We start from the raw sequence: 20,580 nt of genomic DNA, 5'->3' as shown, positions 1-20,580 counted from the left end.
CTGTTACACGAGGAAGCCCTCATCAGTAAATGGGGTAGTATCTACCTCTCTGGGTTGTTAGGAGGTTCAGCCGAGATGGCATATGTGTGTACCCAGCTCAATGACTGGCACAGACAGGGTTAATAGACGAGTACTGCCCTACTGCACTGCTGTCAGCCACTTTGCCAAGGTACAGCAGGGCAGTGCCTGGGTCTCTGCACAAGGCATTGCAAGCATACAGGGAGCTGAATGCTGTCACCGGCAACTGCAGAGCCTGAAGGAGCCAGACAGGGCGGGCCCAGGGACACAGGGGCAGAGCCAAGCCGACCTAACCCCCACCCAGGCCCACAGGGGGCTCGGGGAGGCTGGGTAAGCACACGGAGGCCTAAATAACCCCCCAACGTTCTCACCAAACGTTCAATGCCATGGCCCGTGGCAGAAGTGACAAGGGCCAGCTCAGGGTAGGGCTCTGAGAGCTTGGTCTGGGGCCCAGGCCAGATGGGGCTGAGGCGAGGAGCAGAACCGGGGCCCATGTGCCCAGCAAGCTGTGCCAGCCCAGCCCATGCCAGCCCAGCCAAATTTGAGTTATATCAGGAGAAGGGATCTGCTCAGAAAACTCACCCATCTCTGCGTATTTACATATTCTATTTTGGGGTCTTTTCCTTTTTTTTCCCTTAGCTTCCTAGAAAAGTTCTCGTGATCAATTCCAACTTCACCTCTGCTGAACTGCAAAAGCTCACTCTCAGTCCTATCTCCCTTCCAACTGCCAACTATCTCCCCTCCAGCTACCCTCCTGCAGGCAAGGTTCTCCAGAGTTCTCTGCCCTCCCTGCCTCTGCTGCCCCCACCTATTCAGGCCTCAACCTCTGCCACTGTTTTCTGGTTCCACTATAACGTTTCCGCAAGGTCACCATGGCTCAAGTCAGCAAGTCCAAGGTCAGCCCTGGCTGCTAAGGTCTCTCCACAGAGCTCACAAAACTGACCGTGCCCTCTTTGTCCAGTTCCATTCCGGCAGCTTTGATGACTCATGGTCTCACCTTCCCAGAAGCGGCAGAGACCGCCCCCTTCTGTGTTCCATGGTCACCAGTCACCATCCCTATAAAGTCTAACTCCTTAGTGGGTGTCCCTTGGATGCTACCCATCCCTGAAAAGTTGAATTCCCTTCTCACAGGACACAAGCAGAGTCTTCAACCCAAGACTCCCTGATCATTATCTCCAACTTAAGAAACACCCACTGTTCTACAAGACACCCCCACCTGACTGTCCCATGGCACCGTGAGCCCAACGTGTCCCAAACTGGCCCTGCATTCCAAAGCCAACCCCCGATCTCTTATTCTGGCCGCACCACCATCTACCCACTCACGCCCCACCACCTTCTCCGTCTCCCTCGTCCCCACATCTAGTCTGTCTTTCACATCTCACATCCCTCCCCTCCACCCAGCCCCCCTGCTGCGGCTCTAGTCCCCACGTGCGTGCGTCCCATCTGCAGGCAGCAAGCCGCCGAGCCGCCGAGCTGGTCTCCCACTGCCAATCTCACTTCCCACAAATCCAGCCTCCACACAGCTGTCAGGTTACCTCACGCGAATTTGGTCCCCGCCCCCCACCCCCCCCCCACCCCCCAACTGGCCTGCCTAAAGCCATCCAAAGGGTGCTCTCTGCCTTTAGGATAAAGCCCGAGCTCCTCCACCTGGTCAGCCCCTGCACCGCCTCCCACCCCTCTGCACCCACCAGCCAGGAGCAGCAGTGGGAAGTGCACCAGCTTTGGAGCAAGACAGACCTGAGTTCCTGAGGCCAACTTGTCCAATGCCTAACTGCGATTGTGGACGGATGACCTCACCTCTCAAGCCCCTGTGTCCTCACCTGAAAACCGGGGCTAATTAAGTAACGCTCACCTTTCCCAAGAGGCCATGTGAATGCTAAGTCCTCAAATGGCTCTCCACCCGCCCCCCTTCCACACAGCCAGACTGGCAGGTGAGCCCACGGTCAGTGCTTAGTGGATCACAGCTTCCTCACTGGCCTCCCTGCCTCAAGCCTGCCCCACTCTCCACCTGTTCACACACAGCAGCCAGTGACCTATCTACAATGCAAACCTCACTCTCCCTGGACTCAAAATCTCCTGTGACTCCCAGTGTTCTTAAGGGAAGTCCAAACTCTTTATACATGGCTTAAAAGGATCCAGCCTCTGCCTACCTCAAAAATCCACCCTGCCACACAGGGCTACAGGAGCTGTATTCTCCCTGCTTCTGGCCCTCTCAGCACGTCCACTTTCCTGCCCAACTCCTCCTCCCCCTCAGCTCTCAAGTCAGACACCACTCTCTCCAAGAAGCTCTCCCTCACTCACACACCCCCACCCCAACCCTTTCTATGGGGACCCTTTCTCCCCTTTCTATGGGGACCTGCCTCGTCTGCCTGTCATCAGGCTTTAGTGTAAACATCTGTTTTTCTGTCTTCCCAATGATGTGGCTCTGTGACAGCAAGGACCCCATCAGGTTTACCTGGCACAGAGCAGAGGCTGAACGAATGTTTTTTGGGAGAGTAAAGGGAACAATGGTGAGGAAGGAGTCCTTGGCCCATGGAAAGCCCCAGGCTCTGTGCGGGCGCTTATCAGACTCAACATATATTATTTAAAACATGGCCACAGGAAGTAAAGCCAACTTGCCAAGACCTCGGAGGAAAGAGCTGACAAAGAAGGGAAGGGGAAATCGTGGAAACGGTTCAATTCTTGGAAACAGTGCAACTGGTATTTGGGGGGTCAGTTCCAGGGACAGGGCAGGTTTACTCAAATGTCCCCCAGAATGATGGTGTGGGAGAGTTGAGCCCCAGTGCTTGCGATGGCAGTCCCCAGGGGCAGGGTATGAGTGGCCACAGAATGGAAACTAGCTCTAGGCACGCAGTGTCATGGGGAGAAGGGCTGTGTCAGCAAGTGGTCCCATGTGGCTGGAAATGACCTCTGTTTCTACCACAGACAAGCCAGAGACGTTGGGTAAAAAGACAGAGAGCTTCCTTCTTGGTCTTTGTTCCCACCCACAAGGAGGCAGCTGAGCTCCAGGTAGACCACTGAGGCCCAAAAGAGGCCCAGCACCAAGAAGCCTGGTAAGTTCCAAGCCTTTGCAGCAAATGCAAACACCTCTCAACATTAATTCTAGGATGGAGAGGGAAATGTGGCAAGACTTCACAGTTTCTGGAGGAAGGACAGAACACTATGCTACTCAGGCCATATCTAGAACAGGGGGTCCTCCTGAGCGCCTCCTCTTAAGAGCATCACTGATATGAAGTCATTCATGGAGAACAGGATGTGCGAGGCACCAAAACCAGCACAGGCCAAAGGGGCAAGTGAATTGTCACCCCTCTCCCTAACTAAAGCCACGCTAACAGCAGACAGGGCAGCAGGCTTGTCTGTGTGCTCCCTCGGGGCAGAGATGGGACCAAAGGACAGAAGAGGCAGTCCTTATCAGTGGTAGACCTCTTGTCCCAGGAAGTGACAAGCAGAGGCTGAATGACCAGGACGGTGGATGCTGTGGGCAGGACGTCTGCCTAAGGCACAGGGCAGGCGCAGACCTGAGCTCCTTTCCACTGAAACACCATCTGAGGGGAAGGATCTTTTCCTGACAAAGTATTCAAAGCACACGAAACCCACTCGCTCAACTTGGACGTGTCTGCGATGCAGTAGGAAACACTGTGCCAAGGGGAACGAGAGCTCGGGCAGATGGAGCGGCAGCTTGGGGGTTGGTGCCCTCTCTTCAAGATGAAAGCTGAGCCCTGTTCGTGTTGGTGTTGTTGTTTAGTATTGTTATTTAACTGCTCTTGTATTTATGCCTTGAGGACAGAGAAGAGGGCCCTGCCTCCTGGCACAGCTCTGAGGCCCAGAGTCTGGCATGGTTACAGAATAGGCATCAAAGACTCCCTGGCGAGAGGAGGCCAGGGGAGGAATACGGAATCTTGTGGGAGCCTGTGGGAAGGCGAGCTGCCCTACCCGCTCACAGTAAAAGGACACCTGGCCACTCCTCAGACTGGGGTCATCTCAGAAGCGCAGGCCTCTTCTGGCCACAGCCGCCACAGCAGCCACCCTGGACACTGGGTGGCGGCTCTGCTCCAGCCTTGGGCATGTCCTGAGGCTGCCACACCCCAACGTACCAAAGGTCCTGGCGCTATCACTGGAAACTTCTCCAAAAAAGAGAATGTGGGCATCACACAGCATCCCGTGATGTGGGTCTAAAATTCTCCACCCAGGGCTCAGAAGCAGGGGCAGGCCACAATCCCTGATCCCACAGTGCCAAGACCCACACACCACGCTTGCCCCATTGCCTCCACCAGCTCAGATCAGCCAGAACGGCCAAGCAATGGACAAGGCGGAAGGTCGACCATCAGATGTATTGGGGAGAGGAGAGATGGGGCACCTTCAGGAGTGCCTCCCACGGGCAGCCGCCTTGGCAGTTTGCTGGGGGGTCAGGAGGAGCAGGAGTTCACGGGGCTCCTCCGGCAAAGATGAGCTCCAGGGCCGCTTGGATGTCACCGCCAGTGGCCTGCAGGGCCCGCAGGCTCAGCTCATCGTCCTGGATGCCCATGTCACGCAGCTGCTGCAGCTGGGGCTGCCACTGGCTCTGCAGAAAGACAGGACAAGCGGAAGCCATTAGCTGGGATCCTCAGTAGACTTGCCGGGGTCTGCTCTTTCAGGGGGAGGGACAAAGGTCGGTTCCTAAGGCAAAGTCGCTGATGTGAAGTTCCGCAGAACACAGGGCTTCTAGGAAGACTACCAGAGGGCCTTGAGAGTTTAGAGAACAAACGAGAAGTTTTCCCAATTAAAAAAGGAAAAATTTAACATAAGGATCAAAAAAGAAGGCACAGATTACTCACTATCTAAATTTTAAAAAATTAAATTACTTTCTTTCTCCTGCTCTATGTATAGACAGACAGACACATACACACAGATGGGGGGAGGGGGTACATTTTTAAATTAGTTTTGTTTTTGAGTGTGATGCATAGTGAAAAGTTTCCCTCTATCCACTCCCATACCCACCCCAGAGAACCTATTTTACTTATCTTTGAGAAAATACAAATATATATTCCCATAGCTACTCTTTTCTTAGACCCTGTTCTACCCTCAGCACCTGCCTTTTTTCCAACATAATTAACGTAGCCTGATGATCTCTCTTTGCCACTAGAGAGCTTTTTAATAACTGTACAATATTCCAACTCATACGTGTCTTGAAATGTACCATAACTGAGCTGTTTCCAACCCTTCGCCACTACAAACGATGCCAAGGTGACGGCCTCTGTACAAATGTCGTTTTCTACATGCACACACATAACTCCAGGAGAAATTCCAAGAAATGGGGCTGGAAGGAATCATGGCGTTAATCAGCACTTCCTTTCCACGAAGAGCCTGTTCCTGTCCTTTGCCCATTTTTCTATGGAGCTGTTGGTCCTAAATTACTAGAATTCTATACACCAGGGAAGTTTTGCCTGGTATGTGTTACAGACTTTTTCCCTGTTTGTTGTTGGCCTTTGGTCTTTGCTTCTGGTTTGGTGTGGTTTCCTATGCAGAAATCTTCACTTTTACAAACTCAGAATGTATTACTCTTTATGTAATGGCTCCTGGATTTTGACTCTCAGCTACAAAAGGCCCTCTCCACTATAAGGGTTTAAAGAAAGTAACCCACATTTTCTTTCTTTCTTTTTTTTTAAATCTTTTTTTTTTTTAAGTTTTTTTAATGTTTATTTTTGACAGAGAGAGAGAGAGATAGAGAGAGAGAGAGAGAGAGAGAGCATGAGCAGGGGAGGGGCAGAGAGAGAGCGAGACACAGAATCCGAAGCAGGCTCCAGGCTCTGAGCTGTCAGCACAGAGCCCAACGCAGGGCTTGAACTCACGAGCTGTGAGATCATGACCTGAGCTGAAGACGGATGCTCAACCGACTGAACCACCCAGGCGCCCCCCACATTTTCTTTTAGTACTTTCAAAGCTTTATCAATATCTCTACTTCATGAAGGAGGAAGTGCACAACTTAGGGAAGACAATGTGCTCACTCGTGGGAAGAAGGCATGGGGATGAAATGCAAATTCAGAGAGATGGGCAGGCAGTGAGGTGTGGAGGGTCTTTCAGAAACCACACAAACCAACTTGGTTGGTCAGGTGGAGCCAGTGAAAGCTCTTGAGCTGGAGAGCAGAGTGAACAGGCATCTAGCTGGGGAAGATGAAGGAATGGAAAAGACAAGCTGTCCACGGACCCTGCTCCTATTCCCCTCACTGTCCACTGGGACCACACAGGTTTAGAGGAAACCACAGGAGCTTGAACCCTGTCTTTCCCACTTGATGGCTATATGACCCTGGACCAATTCCAGAAATGACATTCACCCCCAGGCTCAGGAAACAGAGTGGAAACAGAGTGAAGGAAACAAAGGAAACAAAGTGTTTGGAAACAGAGTGAAGGAAACAAAGCAAAGGAAACAGAGTGAAGCAGACAGCTCATGCACAGAAATATGCAATAAAACGTTGGCTCCTACGGTCTTCCATTTAGTTGCTCGAGTGACCTTTCTATGAAGCAGAGCAGCCATGGTGTCATTCCCTGCTGAAACCTTCCTTGGCTCCCTGGTGACTACAGGATCAAGTCTGGTCTCCTTCCTCAAACACTCAGGGCTGTCACACTCAGGGTCCTGCTCCCCTGTTCTCTGGCTCCGTCTGAGGATCTTTTCCATGAGGACACTGCCTTCTGGCCTTGCAGGCTCGGGAATGTCACACGTACCTCCACACATTTGCTCCAACAGGTGGCTGCCTGTACCTGGACACCATCCTCCCAAATACCCCGTTCCTGTCTGGCTAACCTCTAACCAATTCTTTGATAATCAGTTCAAACGCTCCTTCCTCAGAAAAGTTCTGCCTGACCCAGGCCCTCACTCGAAGCCTGGGCCGGGCTTTTCGCTCTACTGCTCCCGTTTCAATCTCCTGGTACCCCTCCACGGCAGAGATGATGATGGCTCACCTCTGCCCCAGGAGCTGGACCCAGATCTGGTATTTCAGTACTCAATACTCAGTCAATGCTCACGGAATGAATGAATGACTCTTTGACTAAAACGGCCATTAAGTGTCCCAGCCACACAGTCAGTGGAGTCAGGCCAGGGCCACAGGGTGCAGGAGTGGAAGCCACAGGGAAAACTGCCCTTGCTGGAAGCATCCTCTCCTGTCACACTGCCAGGCACCAGCTGTTCCTAGAGTGAAGAAGGCCCTCTAGAGAGCAGAAAGAAGCTCCGTATTCAAAGTAACCAGGCAGCTGCATGGATACCGGAGTGGGGAAAACTGACCTGAAGGCTGGGCTGCCCAGAGGCCTGCAGAGCGTGCTGTAGGGCTTGGCTGAAGAGATCGTTGGTGATGGGTGTCCCTGACTGGACACCAGAGGACATTGGTGAGGTCCCTGAGGAATGGCCCTAGAGACAAATCAGTGGTTAGTGCCACCCTCAGAGCCACCTCAATCTTCCAGTACATACATGAGACCGTCACAGCACCCCATCGTGGGTCCCTGGGGTACCCAACTACTGCCTCCCAATAGACACCTACGTGGGACAACCACACAGGGGTGCCTAAAAGCTCGCTGAGGCCAGAAAAGATTCCATCCTCTTCTGCCCAGGGAAATGGAACTGAGCCTCTGACCTAGCCTAGGACCGCAGCATTGGGAGAGATGGCCTTGGCAGCTACAGTGACCATTACCAGGAACGCTTAAGCTGGTGACGGCTGAGACCTGTCAAGGATGAGGAAGGGCACACTACGCGAGGGGAGGTTCTGAACGACGAGGGGAGGAATTCTGGACTGTACTGCACCCCGGATGCTAAGCCCTAAAGGCAAGTCAGGGAGAGGGTGACCGGGCTGCAGTGAGAACCCCACCAGGGTTCCAGGAAGACTTCAGCTCAAACCAGATCTAGCACCAGGGTCAGCAAAGGTAAACCCACTGTACTGCTGGGGAGCTTCTCCCCTGGGGGCCCGGCCCCCATCTTCATACCTGGGTGCCAGGAGTCGGCGTGTGAGAGCTGCTCTCCGGAGTGCTGGCCAGGGCCAGGGCAGTGGCCAGCTCGCTCTGGGTAATGGGCCGGGGGCCAGCAGCTCCACTGTACCCCAGGGAGGCTGGGCGGGAGCTGGGTGTGCTGCTAGAAGGCGTGGACCTGGAGGTCTGGAGAAGGGAGGTGCCCAGGATCAGGGAAGTGGCACTGAGACATTCCCAGATGAACCCCGCCCCCGCGGCAGGAACAGAAGGAGCCTCCCCAAGCTGCCAGGTTCAGAAAGGAATAGTATGACATAGATTGGCCACCAGAGGGGTTAAGACCACCCCCTGGCTTGGGTGTGCCAAGTCCCAGGGAGAGGCGCATCCCTGGCACCATCTCCTCTAAATGGCAAGCAGCCAGGCCACTTACTGGGTGAAAGTCGTCCTCATCGTCAGAGAGCCCTTCAAACAGGAAGCCACCTGGAGGAGGGAGAACAGATTTCGGGAGGAAGAACAGAAAGGCACAGGCGTAGCTCCAGAATCTCAGTTCAGATACTCTCCAAATTCACATTTTCATCTCTCCCCTTGGAAAATTACAGGACAGATGCACTCCCTGACTCAAACCGAGAGTTCCCGAGGAACGCCCTCTGCCAGCGCTATACATAGCTGCTGAGTAAAGCAAATCCCTGGGCCACTGCCGGCTCCCGAGGGGGCCTACGTTACGCTTTCTGGGGCCTACCTGGCATGTCCCGGTACGAGCTGGAGGGCATGCTCCTCGAAGAGGAGTCAGCTCCTGGCAGTGGGGTGCTACCCGCCACCGAGTGCAGAACCAGGACAATGGCATTGACCAGGGCTGGGTGAGCAGGCACCAACCTGGGACAGAGGCAGGAAGAAACACAAGGGTGACTAAGAAGGAAAGAGACCCCTCAGCATGCCAGCAGTTCTGGGTGCCCCTCAAAACAGCTGCATTCCCTTGCCTGACTTTAAATTCCTTGGCATCTCCCACCGGTTGGCTCTGTTCTCTTGCCCTGCCCTCAGCAGCAATGGCAAGGCCGCCAGTCCTAGGGTCCACTACCAATGTTTCACCTTCCCCTCTGGCAAGGCATGATAGGACATGCACAGCCAAGGCGGCTCAGGGGTCTCTCTCTAGTCTCATCTCCGTCACTACTTTCCTGGATGACCTCTGTCAGGTGCCTTCTCTTCCCAGGGTGGAGCTGTTTTCTTCACTTACAAAATAAGGTCTATAACCTGTACTGTCCCTTCTAGTTCTAAAATTTTAGGGATCAATGCTCCTGCATCTTTCCCCATCTTAAAATATTTTAAAGGCTCAGGGCACCTGGGTGGCTCCGTTGGTTAAGCATCCGACTTCGGCTCAGGTCATGATCTCGTGGATCGTGAGTTCAAGCCCTGCATCAGGCTCTCTACTGTCAGCATGGGGCCCGCTTTGGATCCTCTGCCTCCCTCTCTCTTTGCCCCTCCCCTGCTTGTGCATGTGTGTGTTCGCTCTCTCACTCTCTCAAAAAAAAAAGTATATATATATGTGTGTGTGTGTATATATATATACACACATATATATATACTTTTATATATATATTTATATTTATATATATTTTTACATATATATATACACACATATATATATATTTTAAAGGCTCTCCAATGTCTACCGAATAAGCACTGAACTGAGCCCGGCTGCAAAGCCACCTCCCTCAGAACCCTGCTTCAACTCCGCATCTCCACGTGTCCTGTCCCTGGGCTTGGTCGGTCTACTGGGAGCCCCTGCTCTTTCTCACCTGCTGACATACTTAACAGGTAGACTTTGGGAGAGATGGGGTTGGGCTCTAAGAGCAGAATCTGGGGTGACGATTAGGTTTCTGGCCCAACCATGAGGAGACACAGGGTACCCTTTAATAATATGGGTAGACTTACGTATCAAGCATGCTGGGATCAGCGAAGACAGAGAAGAGGTCCTTGTCCTGGAGAACACCTGAAGGAGAACAGGGCTCACCTCAGAGACTCTTCCTAGTCTAGGAGGGTATGAAGAGGCTTTAGGCCTCAGAGCAACCAGTTCAACAGGGACACAGGACCACAGAGCAGCTCTCATGAGAAGGGGAGGAAACAAAACACCAAGAAGCACAACCCAAGTGTTCTCCACCGTGTTCCCCACTCATCACCTCCCTCTGCACTTAGGTCACATGCTGCATACCGACACATCAGCCTCTCTTCCCCGTATGTCTGGGTTCCTCCCTTGGCCACCAAAGTGTGTAGGAAGTCTTCCCTCCTGGGGGCAAAATGCTGCCCCTATCTGGCAACCTACCATCTCATTTATGATGTTAGCTAGGCCATGATTTCTCAGCAGCACTGACCGCTCTTGGAGGGCTGGGTGTATGTAACACATCTTGGTTACCCCTCGCCCCAACAAGACCAGTGGTTCTTCACAAGATGGTAATTGCCTCTCCCTGTTTCTCCTTCTCCAACAACTCCTGTTTCCTCAGGCTCAGTCCTGCACTTACCGAGGGCAATGGGGTCACTGCTGAGACCTGGGGTGGCCACAATGATCTGATCCAGAGATTCCTTATTGCTGAGCATCTTAAAGACCTGCAGGAGAAATGGGGGTGGGGGCAGGGGCGCTGAGCACTCAACCAGCTCAATCCACTCAGCAAACACCTGCACGCTGCTGAAGTGCTTCCTCCCTCTGTGTGCTTGCATGCACATCACCACAGTGGAACAATAGCCCCAGGAAACACATGAACTTTTTTCTCTAAGATTGTAGCTTACTGGAGGGGAAACAAACAATTTTTAAAGAAAGCAAGACCACGGTAAACCTTTAATCTCTAGTCCTGTCCCTCATCTGTAGTTCTAATGCTTCCAAAATAAAAGCTCTCTTTGTAAGCCCAATGGCAAACGTTCTTCTAGGTGCCAAAAGTCCTCTTCAATCTCTGTAAAATTATCATTTCATATGCATATATGTCGGGAAGTTTGCAGCTCTATTAATTCTGCTTATCAACTCTCCTACAGAAAGACATCAGCACATTTGCCCAGTGAGGAAATCCAGGTAAGGAGCAGTGGGCAGGCAGTTCAGCAAAAGTCAAAGAATGACGCCCGGCAGAAACAGCATGTGGATCCATTGGCTGTAACTATATTCATTCCGTGAGGCCAATCCAATATCAGGAGAGGTAGTATCATTCTCACGAGAGGAAATCAACAAGACCTAGCTGAGAGAGCCTGTTTGGGGGATGATAGGGCTCTAGTGAGACCCACAGACACGACAAAAACTCCCCAAGGAACTCTTAGTAGCCATGGTAACAGGCTTCCAGCTCCCACTCGACACCACTCACCAGCATTCACACCCTCTCCTGCCATCCTGGCAAGAGTCTGGGGCGAGGGGCCTCGGCACACACTCACCGCCTCCCTGTAGGAGGAGCTGCTGTGCAGGGCAGTGTGCAGCACCCGGAACTCCCTCAGGGCAGCCACTCTGTCCACAGGCTCTGGGGACAAGACACTCAGTTACCTACAACCCGGCCCTGTTCCTGCGGCAGATGCAGAGCATCATCCAGCGTGTTCCCTCAGCACCCCACAAAGAACATGAGTGCCCATTCAGAAAAACCCACTGATGCCACCACAGATGGGAGAACCACACCCTCTTTGGAGCAGCTCCAGTACACAAGGCAAACAAATTCAAGTTCAGGTGGCAGTGGTGGATCTCAGCACCTGAAAGAGACCGCTCCGATCAATATCCCACTGCGGGAGTTCTAGACTTGTTACATTTGAAAAGGAGGAATGTATAGCCAACTCTGTAGACTTTTAAACAGCGATTTAAAATAAGAACCAAAAGCCATCTGAACAATATGGAGCAATGCTGACACAATATGTTAAGAGAAAGAAATAGAACACGAAGTTGTACATATGTTCTCTAGTAAAACTCCGTAAAATGTGTCAGTGTGCACGTGGTCCAAGGCTGGAAGGGGACAAAGGGGAGAAGAGAACTTAGGGAGGGTGGCAGGATCAAGGCTAATTGTTTTCTCTGTCATATTTTCTTTCAGGCTTCTATATTATTTTTAATCTTAAAATATACATATATATATATATATATATATATATAAGAACCAAGAAAAAACACTGTACCCCTTAACCTTGTTATCACCTACGCCCAACAGCAAGCGCTTCACTGGGACTCAAAGCTCCTTCCTGATCTTTGGACACTATGATTTGTATATATGGGAAAGTTTAGCCGTTGGCTTAGTTTTAATTGGTAAAGCAGATGTTTTCTAGGAGAAGGTATTCTCCTAGATGGAATCCCAAGTCATTTTTTTTTGTAGCCAGGGCTCACGGTACACGTCCCTGCTCAAACAGCAGGCTAAGTAAGATCCTGAAGAGATCCGTAACCTGCCACAGAGAACCATCAAAGAGATCCAGGTGGGAAGGGAGGGACTGACAGGTTCTCCTCCTACAGGCGCTAATCTAGTGGGAGACCCAGAAATGTGCTTCCTTTTATAAGAGCACTCAAAAATAAAATATCCAAAATGCCACCGCGAAACCGTTTCTTTTCAGATCTAAGTTTATTTTCACCCCGCAATAAAACATGCACGTGTTTCAAAGATAAAACTCCAGGCCAAAGGGAGGAGGAAAAGGACTCTTAATATCTGAATCCAGTCATCAGCTAAGAGCTGTGGTTGTCTCTGTAACATCTCTGAGCTAATCTCTATCTACCTCACTCTATGGAAGTGGGAAGCAGCCAGCCCAGTGGAAAGAATGTGGGCTCTAGAGCCAGGAAAACCTGATTCACATCCCAGCTCTTGCATTAATTTTCTAAGTAGGTGACCTTGAATAAATACCTTTTCTAACTTTCCTTTTCTTCATCTATCAAATGCTAATGCTGTTACCTGGCCTGCAGGTCTAATGATTAAATGGGATATCAAAGAGAAACAATCTGGCTTGAAGAAGCAACAAATGTTACTTTCCTTCTGTCAGTGCCCTCCAGCCAAAGACGAGAGGGGCACACCTGCAGTGGACCAAGTTGGGCTCACTGCTCTGTACAAAGGGAAGGATGCACACCACGAGAATTGGGGGTATCGCCATATGATGATGTTACAGAACATTTATAGGATTTGGGATTCGGCTGGGGGATCGGGGGTGGGGGGGCGGTTTCAAGAAGTAGGGTTTTGTTCTGGATTGAACGCTGTCAGGAAGTGGGGGTGATTTTATGATTGGATAGCTAATAATTCTTAGCTAGAAGGAAAGAAAACTAGAGCGAGGCCAACGCTGTAACTGGTAAAGAAGCAACAGCCGCTCATAATAGCTAGGATGGAGGGATATTTGGTCACTTCTGTGATGTGAACAACACTCAGGGCTTTGTCTCTGTTCAGAAATGAGAGGGATCTTATTTTTGTCTTGATCCATTATAGTCTCAGAGTGAGTGGCCTTACAGGTGTTGGCGATCTGTTGAAATTGTTCATGTTTCAAGGCCTAGCCAAGGGCCAGGCCAACCCTTGAATGTCAGAGACTGCTTTTCTCTTTCTCACCTCCCGTCAGTGGACAAGAGATCTTTTTGTCCTTGATGTTTAGAATTGAAAAGAGGGGATATTTCAGACTGATAACCAATCACAGCAGTCATGAACATTTCAAAAATATGTCAGATGGCCAGTTTACCAAACCTCTTTTACATAGCTTAGCTTTATCCCTGGGGACACTTTTAGTATATGTGCTGCCGAAGCGAGCACCCTGGGGACACTTTTAAAACACAGATGTAAAACTGAAATTATGAATGCCAAGCAGCACCTTTTATTAATAAATCAAAAGGGCATTTGAGGTTTTGTGAGTGTTCTCCAAGAGCTACTTTAGTACTGTTCAAATATTTTCAAGCTTCAGGAAAATAAACTACCAGTACAGCAGAAGTGAGCTGTCCAGGGCCACTTGTGGGAAGATTTGCTACAGCATTAGGAGAGCACAGGGAGTTTCAGCTTTTTCCTAGTAAGAACAACAACAACAAAGAGATCCAAAGTTCACTGAGAAAGAAACTGTTAATCTAACCAAGTTTAAAGAGACACACGCTTCCTACCCCCACTAGAATACAATGGGTAATGAACTTAAAATGTAGAGAAACAAGTCTCCTTCTGTTAGTGGTGTTGGCAGCAAGTAGATCAAAACTGTACTCTATTGGGGCACCTGGGCGGCTCAGTCAGTTAAGCGTCTGACTTCGGCTCAGGTCATGATCTCCCAATCCGTGGGTTTGAGCCCCGTGACGGGCTCTGTGCTGACAGCTCCGAGTCTGGACCCTGCTTTGGATTCTGTCTCCCTCTCTCTCTGCCCCTCCCCTGCTCGTGCTCTGTCTCTCTCTCTCTCGAAAATAAAGAAACATTAAAAAAAAAAAAATCAAAACTGCACTCTATTACCAATGGGACTAATCCACTAGGTAATAATAGATATCCTCCATCACTATCTCAGTAACTCACTTCTTTGTTCCACCCAGACCAGGCCTCAAGAGCACACAGACCCTTTTGGTGTAGACATTACAGAAACTCTGCTTGTCTAAGGGCCCTTACTCACCTGGTTTCTGATCAGGCTCGGGCCAGGACTTGCGCAGAACATGGACTGTGGACCCAGGTTGGATGCCGTAGAAGTCAAGGGTCTGGTCATCTTTAAGCTTCCGACCACAGTAGATCAGATCTAAAAAGAGAACTGTCCATTTATATTATATTCTTCAAAACAGTGTAGATAGTTTCTGCCCCTAAGAAACTTATCTTGATCGGATAGCTGGAGAAGGATACGTGCTTTAAAAAGTACTCTTTATTAATAAATACATTTTAGTAACAAATTATTAGCAAGTACAAACTCATAAAATACAGAATCTATGCGCAGGTAGGCTCTAGCGCTTAACATCATGCTGACTGATATTTAAATGAATGGGAAAATGCAACAACAAAAAAGGATGAACCCAGTGTTTTTATGACTAAGAACATACTTTTTGCCAGTTGGACACCTCAGCTATTATAAATTACGTTTATGATATAATTTAACATTATATTTAAATTCCCTCTTCCTCCACCTAGAATACCCTTACCATCTTCCTTTCCTTTATTTACTGCCTTCCCTCTAACCATCCAACCAAGCAAAAACACAAATCCTTCTAATTATCCTTTAAAACCCATCTCAAATGCCATATACTGGGGGCCTCCCCCAACGAGCTGCTCCTTCCCTAGAGTACCCCAAATTCTTGCTCTTTCAGGGAAAGAATTTAACAATGTCATGGTTAAGGAGCTCTGTGATAAAGGAACTCAGTATAATGCACAACTGAAATGGCAACCAATAGTTTTATTTTATTTCATGGTATGTGTTTCTATTCACCCAACTACCATTAACTTCCCTGGACCATTAACATTATGAGGCAACAAATCCCAAACTCTTAATTTACCCTTGTAATTCCCGAAGTATCCTCCCCCGAAAGACAGCAGAGCAGCAGCCCAACCCGTTTCAGAGACTCACCAATCAGCTCAGGGTCTGGAACAGACTCCTGGAGTTTTCCAGCAATGAGTTGCTTCAGAAATGAAATACTATAGCCCCCCAGTGAGTATTCACCCAGCTCTGACTCCGGCAACTGAAGAACAGACTTTGGGGCAAGCGGCTGGTCGGCCAGCTTCACCGCCAGATGCCAATCTGAGAGAGACATCCTCTCTCTTTCGCGCTCTCTCTTTCTCCCTGTAAAGGAACAGAGCCTTAGTGGTTAAAGGACAGACTGCCACCCTACACCACCCCCACCCCACCAAGGGGCTGAATGAAAGATAATTCATTGTGACACTGTTGGAAAAACACAGGGTGCAACATCAGGAAGCCAGAACTAGAATGTGGGGTCCTTTCTATACCCATCCTATGATAAACAGCAAAAAACCTTCAGCTCGCTAGGCCTCAGTTTCTTTAACTTTAAAGTGGACATAAAAATGGAATGTCGTGAGGTTCAAATGAGATCATCCAACCCCCTCCCTTACGGACACTCCTTATTTCCAATTTTCTTCATCAACTCTTGCTTGAACTGCAATAGCTTTATAACAAGCCCCTGCCTCTTGCCTCTCTTCCTATCAAATATCCATGCTGCCACCCAACTCATCACTATTTTTTTTCAATTCAGTATGCTAACAAACAGTGTTATATTATTTTCAGGTGTACAGTCTAGTGATTCAATAATTGTGTACATTACTCAGTGCTCATCATGCCAAATGTACTCAATCTCCATCACTATTTCACCCATCCCCCCCACCCACCTCTGTTCTGGTAACCATCTGTTTGTTCTCCATAGTTAATCATCACTTTAAAACACAGATCTTATCAAAACACTCCTCTGCTTAGGACTCCTCCAACGACTCCAAACCACTTCTGTGAATAAGTCTATAACTCCACAGCCTGGCTTATGACAACATTTGTTTTGTTTTATGTTTTGTTTTGTTTTATGACAACATTCTTTCTGTTCCCTCTGCCAGCCTTCCTCCCCAACAGAGCCCTGCCCTGCCCTAACCTCCCCAGCACTTAAGTCCACCCCCAGGAAGCCTCCAGTCTTAACAAACGTCTCCCACTTTATATCTCTGTTCATCTGCTAACTCTGCATGTATAATTCCTCCTCCTCCCTCTGGCCTCTTAGCAAACTACCAAGATCAACTCAAATACAACCTTCTCTGTCCCCTCTCTCCTTCCTCTGTTGTTCCCACATACCCTCAGGGCAAAGGGTTACAAATATCTATATACTTGTCAAACCCCAGTCCCCAACGCGTTCCTGAAGGCCCCTGATAGCAAAGACTAGAATTTTTGCCTTTATTGTCCCAACGCTTGGCAGATGTGGGTCCCCATAAAATGAATCAGAAACTCTGAGGGTGGAAGAATCCTCCAAGGCAAGCCCTCGTATAATCATTATTGCTTCCAAAGAGGCCTCTAGTAGGGAAGCTAAAAAAAAAAAAGGCCGTGTGGCTTTGAAGCTGCACAGCAGACCCCAAGGCATCCTCAAGGTACCGATCTCCAGGTTTATAAGAAGGAAGGAAAGAAATAGGTCTTTTTATATACCATATCATTTTATCCTCACAACTGTTCCTTGAGGCAGGCATTACCAACTAAACATTAAAGACAAGGGAACCGTGACTCAGAAAGGTGAAGTCACCGGCCCAAGGTTACAGACAGCTAATGGTGGGGCAAAAACACTATCTCTTAGGTGACGACCCCACCACTCCTACGGAACCAGCTAACTAATGGACACATGTCGAACCCGCGCGACCCGGGGCCCAGAGCCCTCACCCGTCCCGCGGAAGGAACCCGGCCGCAGAGCCGCCGGTGTAAACACACTCCGGTCCTCTCGCCGGAAACCGGAAACCCTGCGCTGCATTCTGGGAATTGCAGTTTCTGCTTGCGGCCCCGTCCCTTCTAAATCCCCTGCCTGCTGGTGGCGCTAATTGCAAAGCTTCCGGTTCTGGGGTGGGCGTGGCTTCCGAGCCCCTTGAAATTTCCCGCGTGGGGCACCACCGCGGCTTTCGCGGGTGAAAGACCTGGTGCCTGTGTGCGTTCCAGGGCGCGAGTTGCCGGAGGTGGGCCTGGCGCCGTCCCCAGAAGCATGCAGAGTCCTGCGGCGGTGCTGGGTTGTTACTGCGCCGCCAGAGGGAAGGCCCCTCCTGGATCCCCTCCTGCTCCGACGCTCGCCACCCGCCTTCCCTAGCGGCCTCTTCAGACACACCCAGTGGTACCTTGCGGCCCTCCCCTGGAAAACCGAGGGCTCTCGGATGAAGGCATCCTCTTTTGCGCTTCTCGCAGCCAGTCTACCAATGAGGCAAAAGCAGGAACAGAAGGACGACTCCCTCTAAACGTGGGTCCGCTGTTAAGTCGGAATCCTTGCTTCACCATGCAGTGGTGAGGTTTATATAACAGTCATTCATAGAATCAATTTGGAGAGGGGAATTTCCACTGAACTGTAATAGAGAAACTGCATATTTTAAATGCATGGTTAGAATTGGTTTGCGTTTGCACAGAAATTAGAATTAGCGCTAAAATGTTGAAGAAGGTTACTTTTTTTTTTTTTTTTAATCTTAGAGCGAGAGAGAGCAAGGGAAGGGAAGAGAGAATCTTGGGCTCGGCTCAGTGCCCGAGGCAGGACTTGATCCTGTGACCCTGGGATCATGACCTGCGCTGAAATCAATAGTCGGGTGCTCAACCTGCTTAGCCACCCAGGCGCCCCAAGAGGGGCCACTTCTAATTGGATTCTATTAGAGAATTAATTCAAGGACTAAGGAAAGCAAAAGAACAGGCGAATATAAGTGAATGAGGTTGATCATAGCAGCTGAAGGCTGATCTGGTGTGCACAAACGTAGAAGTGTAATTCTAGAACATTCTAACGTAAGCCTGGCACTGGGGCAGCAACTGAGCGGGATAGCTTGTCTGAGGAGAGCAAACCACAGGGTCTGGAAGGGCCTGACATTGCAGGCAGGGACCCCTCTGCTTTTCTGATATGTTATGTGGGAGATTTTCAGAAAGTCTGTCAGTCTGTTTTCAGGCTGAAGTCCACATTCCTTATGGCTGTTGCCCTACCCATCCTACCCATCTTTAGATATAACTCCTCAGAAATCCTGCCTAACTAGCCAGCTCTCTTTAGGCTCCTACATCTCCTGTCTACTAAGGTATTTGTACCTGAACCACATATTTTAGTGTTTTATTAAGTTTTGTTCGATACTATGTTGTAACTGCCTGCAGAAGACAGGGACCCTGTCTTCATTTTATTTTCCTCAAAGTGGAGCTGAATATACTAGGTGCTCGAGAATTTGTTTTGATTGATTTCATGATAATTTCCATAGAGAAATGAACAATGACTGTCTTACCCACACTTTATCTTCAGCAGTGGACCAAGGCCTGGCACATAGTAGGTGATAACAAATAGATACTGAATGAGTAATTCAGGCCAAAGCTATTTACCAAATGTGGTTGTCTTGCTGTGGCTTGTTCCTCCCAGTAAAGGAGATAATCTGCTCTGAATTCTGAATCATCACAATGTTCAGAAACACTGTAGTGATAAATTATTTAAAAAAAATTTTTTTAATGTTTATTCATTTTTGAGAGACAGAGACAGAGTGAGCAGGGGAGGGGCAGAGAAAGAGGGAGACATAGAATTGAAGGAGGCTCCAGGCTCTGAGCTGTCAGCACGGAGCCCGATGCAAGGCTCGAACTCACGAACTGTGAGATAGTGACCTGAGCCGAAGTCAGACACTTAACCGACTGAGCCATCCAGGCACCCCTGTTATGATAAATTATTACATGAACAAATGAAGGAAGGAATAACCTAGGACCAAACAGGTTCTTTGGGAGCCCGTTTAGCAGGTAGATGCTGTGCTCAGAAGTAAGGGTCAGATTCTAGATAAAATTAGAAGCCTGGACACGAGATAAAGATGGAAGACCAGACATGTAGTAAAAAGGAAAGTGTCCTGACCCAGTCCTTCAGCCAACCCATATTTGAAGACATTAATACCCTCGCTAGTTTTCTCTGAGAAAGTGGTGGACGAGTGTTCATTAAGCCTTCAGGAAATTATTTGGCCCAAACGTTAACTATTGGAAAACAAATTATGAGTATGCACCTTTGTATTTTTTAAATTAATTAATTAATTTTTTAAGAGAGAGAGGGAGAGAGAATCTTAAGCTCCACACCTAGCAGAGAGCCTGATGTGGGGATCATGACCTGAGCTGAAGTCAAGAGTCGGACACTTGACTGATTGAGCCACCCAGGCACCCCACATTTGCAATTTTTGTATTTATTTTGAGAGAGAAAGTGCGAGCCGGGGAGGGACAGAGGGAGAGAGAGAGAGAATCCCAAGCAGGCTCCATGCTTAACGTGGAGCCCCACATGGGGCTGCATTTTTAAAATAACTTTTTTCTGTATATAATATTCATATGGGGATTTCTGGCAAGATAACAAATGAAATCATCTGTAAATACTCCCACTACAAATAAATGTGTAAAATAGTACACTTACTAAAAATCACATAGCTGTGATCACAGGAGAAGTGGGAAATCCTCAGACACCAGAAATGAAGGGGCAACTGGAAACAAGGCAATGAACTTGAAAGCTGATGAGCAGCTCTCCAAAGAGAGTGGTGGTCCTGGGAACCTTGCTTGGAGAGTTTTAACACCGAAAGACTGAGCCCCTCAGAGATAGAAACTGACACCACGGCATGAAATTGAAACCTTTAAAAATTTTGCACTCCATGTCAAAGGGCAAACTAAAAAACAAAACAAAAAACCATGCATCAGCACTAAGAAAAGACAGGAAAAGTTCTCTCTGCTTGGCTCTGAGGACAGTGAAAGACAAGCTGATGTGTGAAAGAATAGTCTTACCTTAGAATTTGAAACCCCAAGTCTATAATTTGTGCACGTTTGTGGTCAGCCTTTCCCAGAAACATCCAAAATGGGTGGTAGGGTCTGCATTTTAACATACAGTAACAGTAGTATATGATGTCCAGTGAATATAAGATATATAGTATATAATGCCTCAGAAACTGAGGCAGTATTAAGAGACTCAAGATTCTGGTGGCAAAGAGAAACTTTGTAGCTGGGTGGCTGACCTAAGTTGATGAGGCTGAGCTCTACTATTTAATGAGGAGGGGAAAGGCAAATAACATGTCA

The 20,580-nt window shown here is 49.0% G+C and overlaps 1 protein-coding gene across 2 annotated transcripts; it reads right to left on the bottom strand.

Moving 5' to 3' along the window:
• Positions 1–4,330: 4,330 nt before the first annotated feature.
• On the bottom strand, positions 4,331–17,371 carry UBL7 (ubiquitin like 7). Of its 2 annotated transcripts, none has more exons than XM_027067767.2 (11): positions 17,218–17,371; positions 15,427–15,639; positions 14,491–14,622; positions 11,350–11,432; positions 10,458–10,542; positions 9,874–9,931; positions 8,684–8,817; positions 8,375–8,424; positions 7,966–8,133; positions 7,274–7,396; positions 4,331–4,579 (listed from the first exon to the last, which is right to left on the bottom strand). In XM_027067767.2, the coding sequence occupies exons 1-11, from the start codon at positions 17,303–17,305 to the stop codon at positions 4,442–4,444; spliced, it is 1,272 nt and encodes a 423-aa protein (XP_026923568.1). In that variant the 5' UTR covers positions 17,306–17,371; the 3' UTR covers positions 4,331–4,441. The 2 variants fall into 2 exon arrangements, with proteins under 2 accessions (XP_026923568.1, XP_014932788.1); XM_015077302.3 differs by having other exon boundaries at positions 14,491–14,610.
• Positions 17,372–20,580: the final 3,209 nt, after the last annotated feature.

The sequence above is a fragment of the Acinonyx jubatus genome, chromosome B3 (genome assembly GCF_027475565.1).
Source record: "Acinonyx jubatus isolate Ajub_Pintada_27869175 chromosome B3, VMU_Ajub_asm_v1.0, whole genome shotgun sequence".
Lineage (NCBI taxonomy): Eukaryota > Metazoa > Chordata > Mammalia > Carnivora > Felidae > Acinonyx > Acinonyx jubatus.
Note: the sequence above shows the minus strand (reverse complement) of the source record. Positions and strands in the feature narration are given on the sequence as shown.

Coding starts and splice junctions, on each gene's coding strand:
- UBL7 (XM_027067767.2), bottom strand. CDS start 17,305: ATGCAGCGCAGGGTTTCCGGTTTCCGGCGAGAGGACCGGAGTGTGTTT. Junction 15,640..17,217: donor GGGTTCCTTCCGCGGGACGG/GTGAGGGCTCTG, acceptor GTTCCTTTACAG/GGAGAAAGAGAGAGCGCGAA. Junction 8,818..9,873: donor GATCCCAGCATGCTTGATAC/GTAAGTCTACCC, acceptor CCTCTGTCCCAG/GTTGGTGCCTGCTCACCCAG.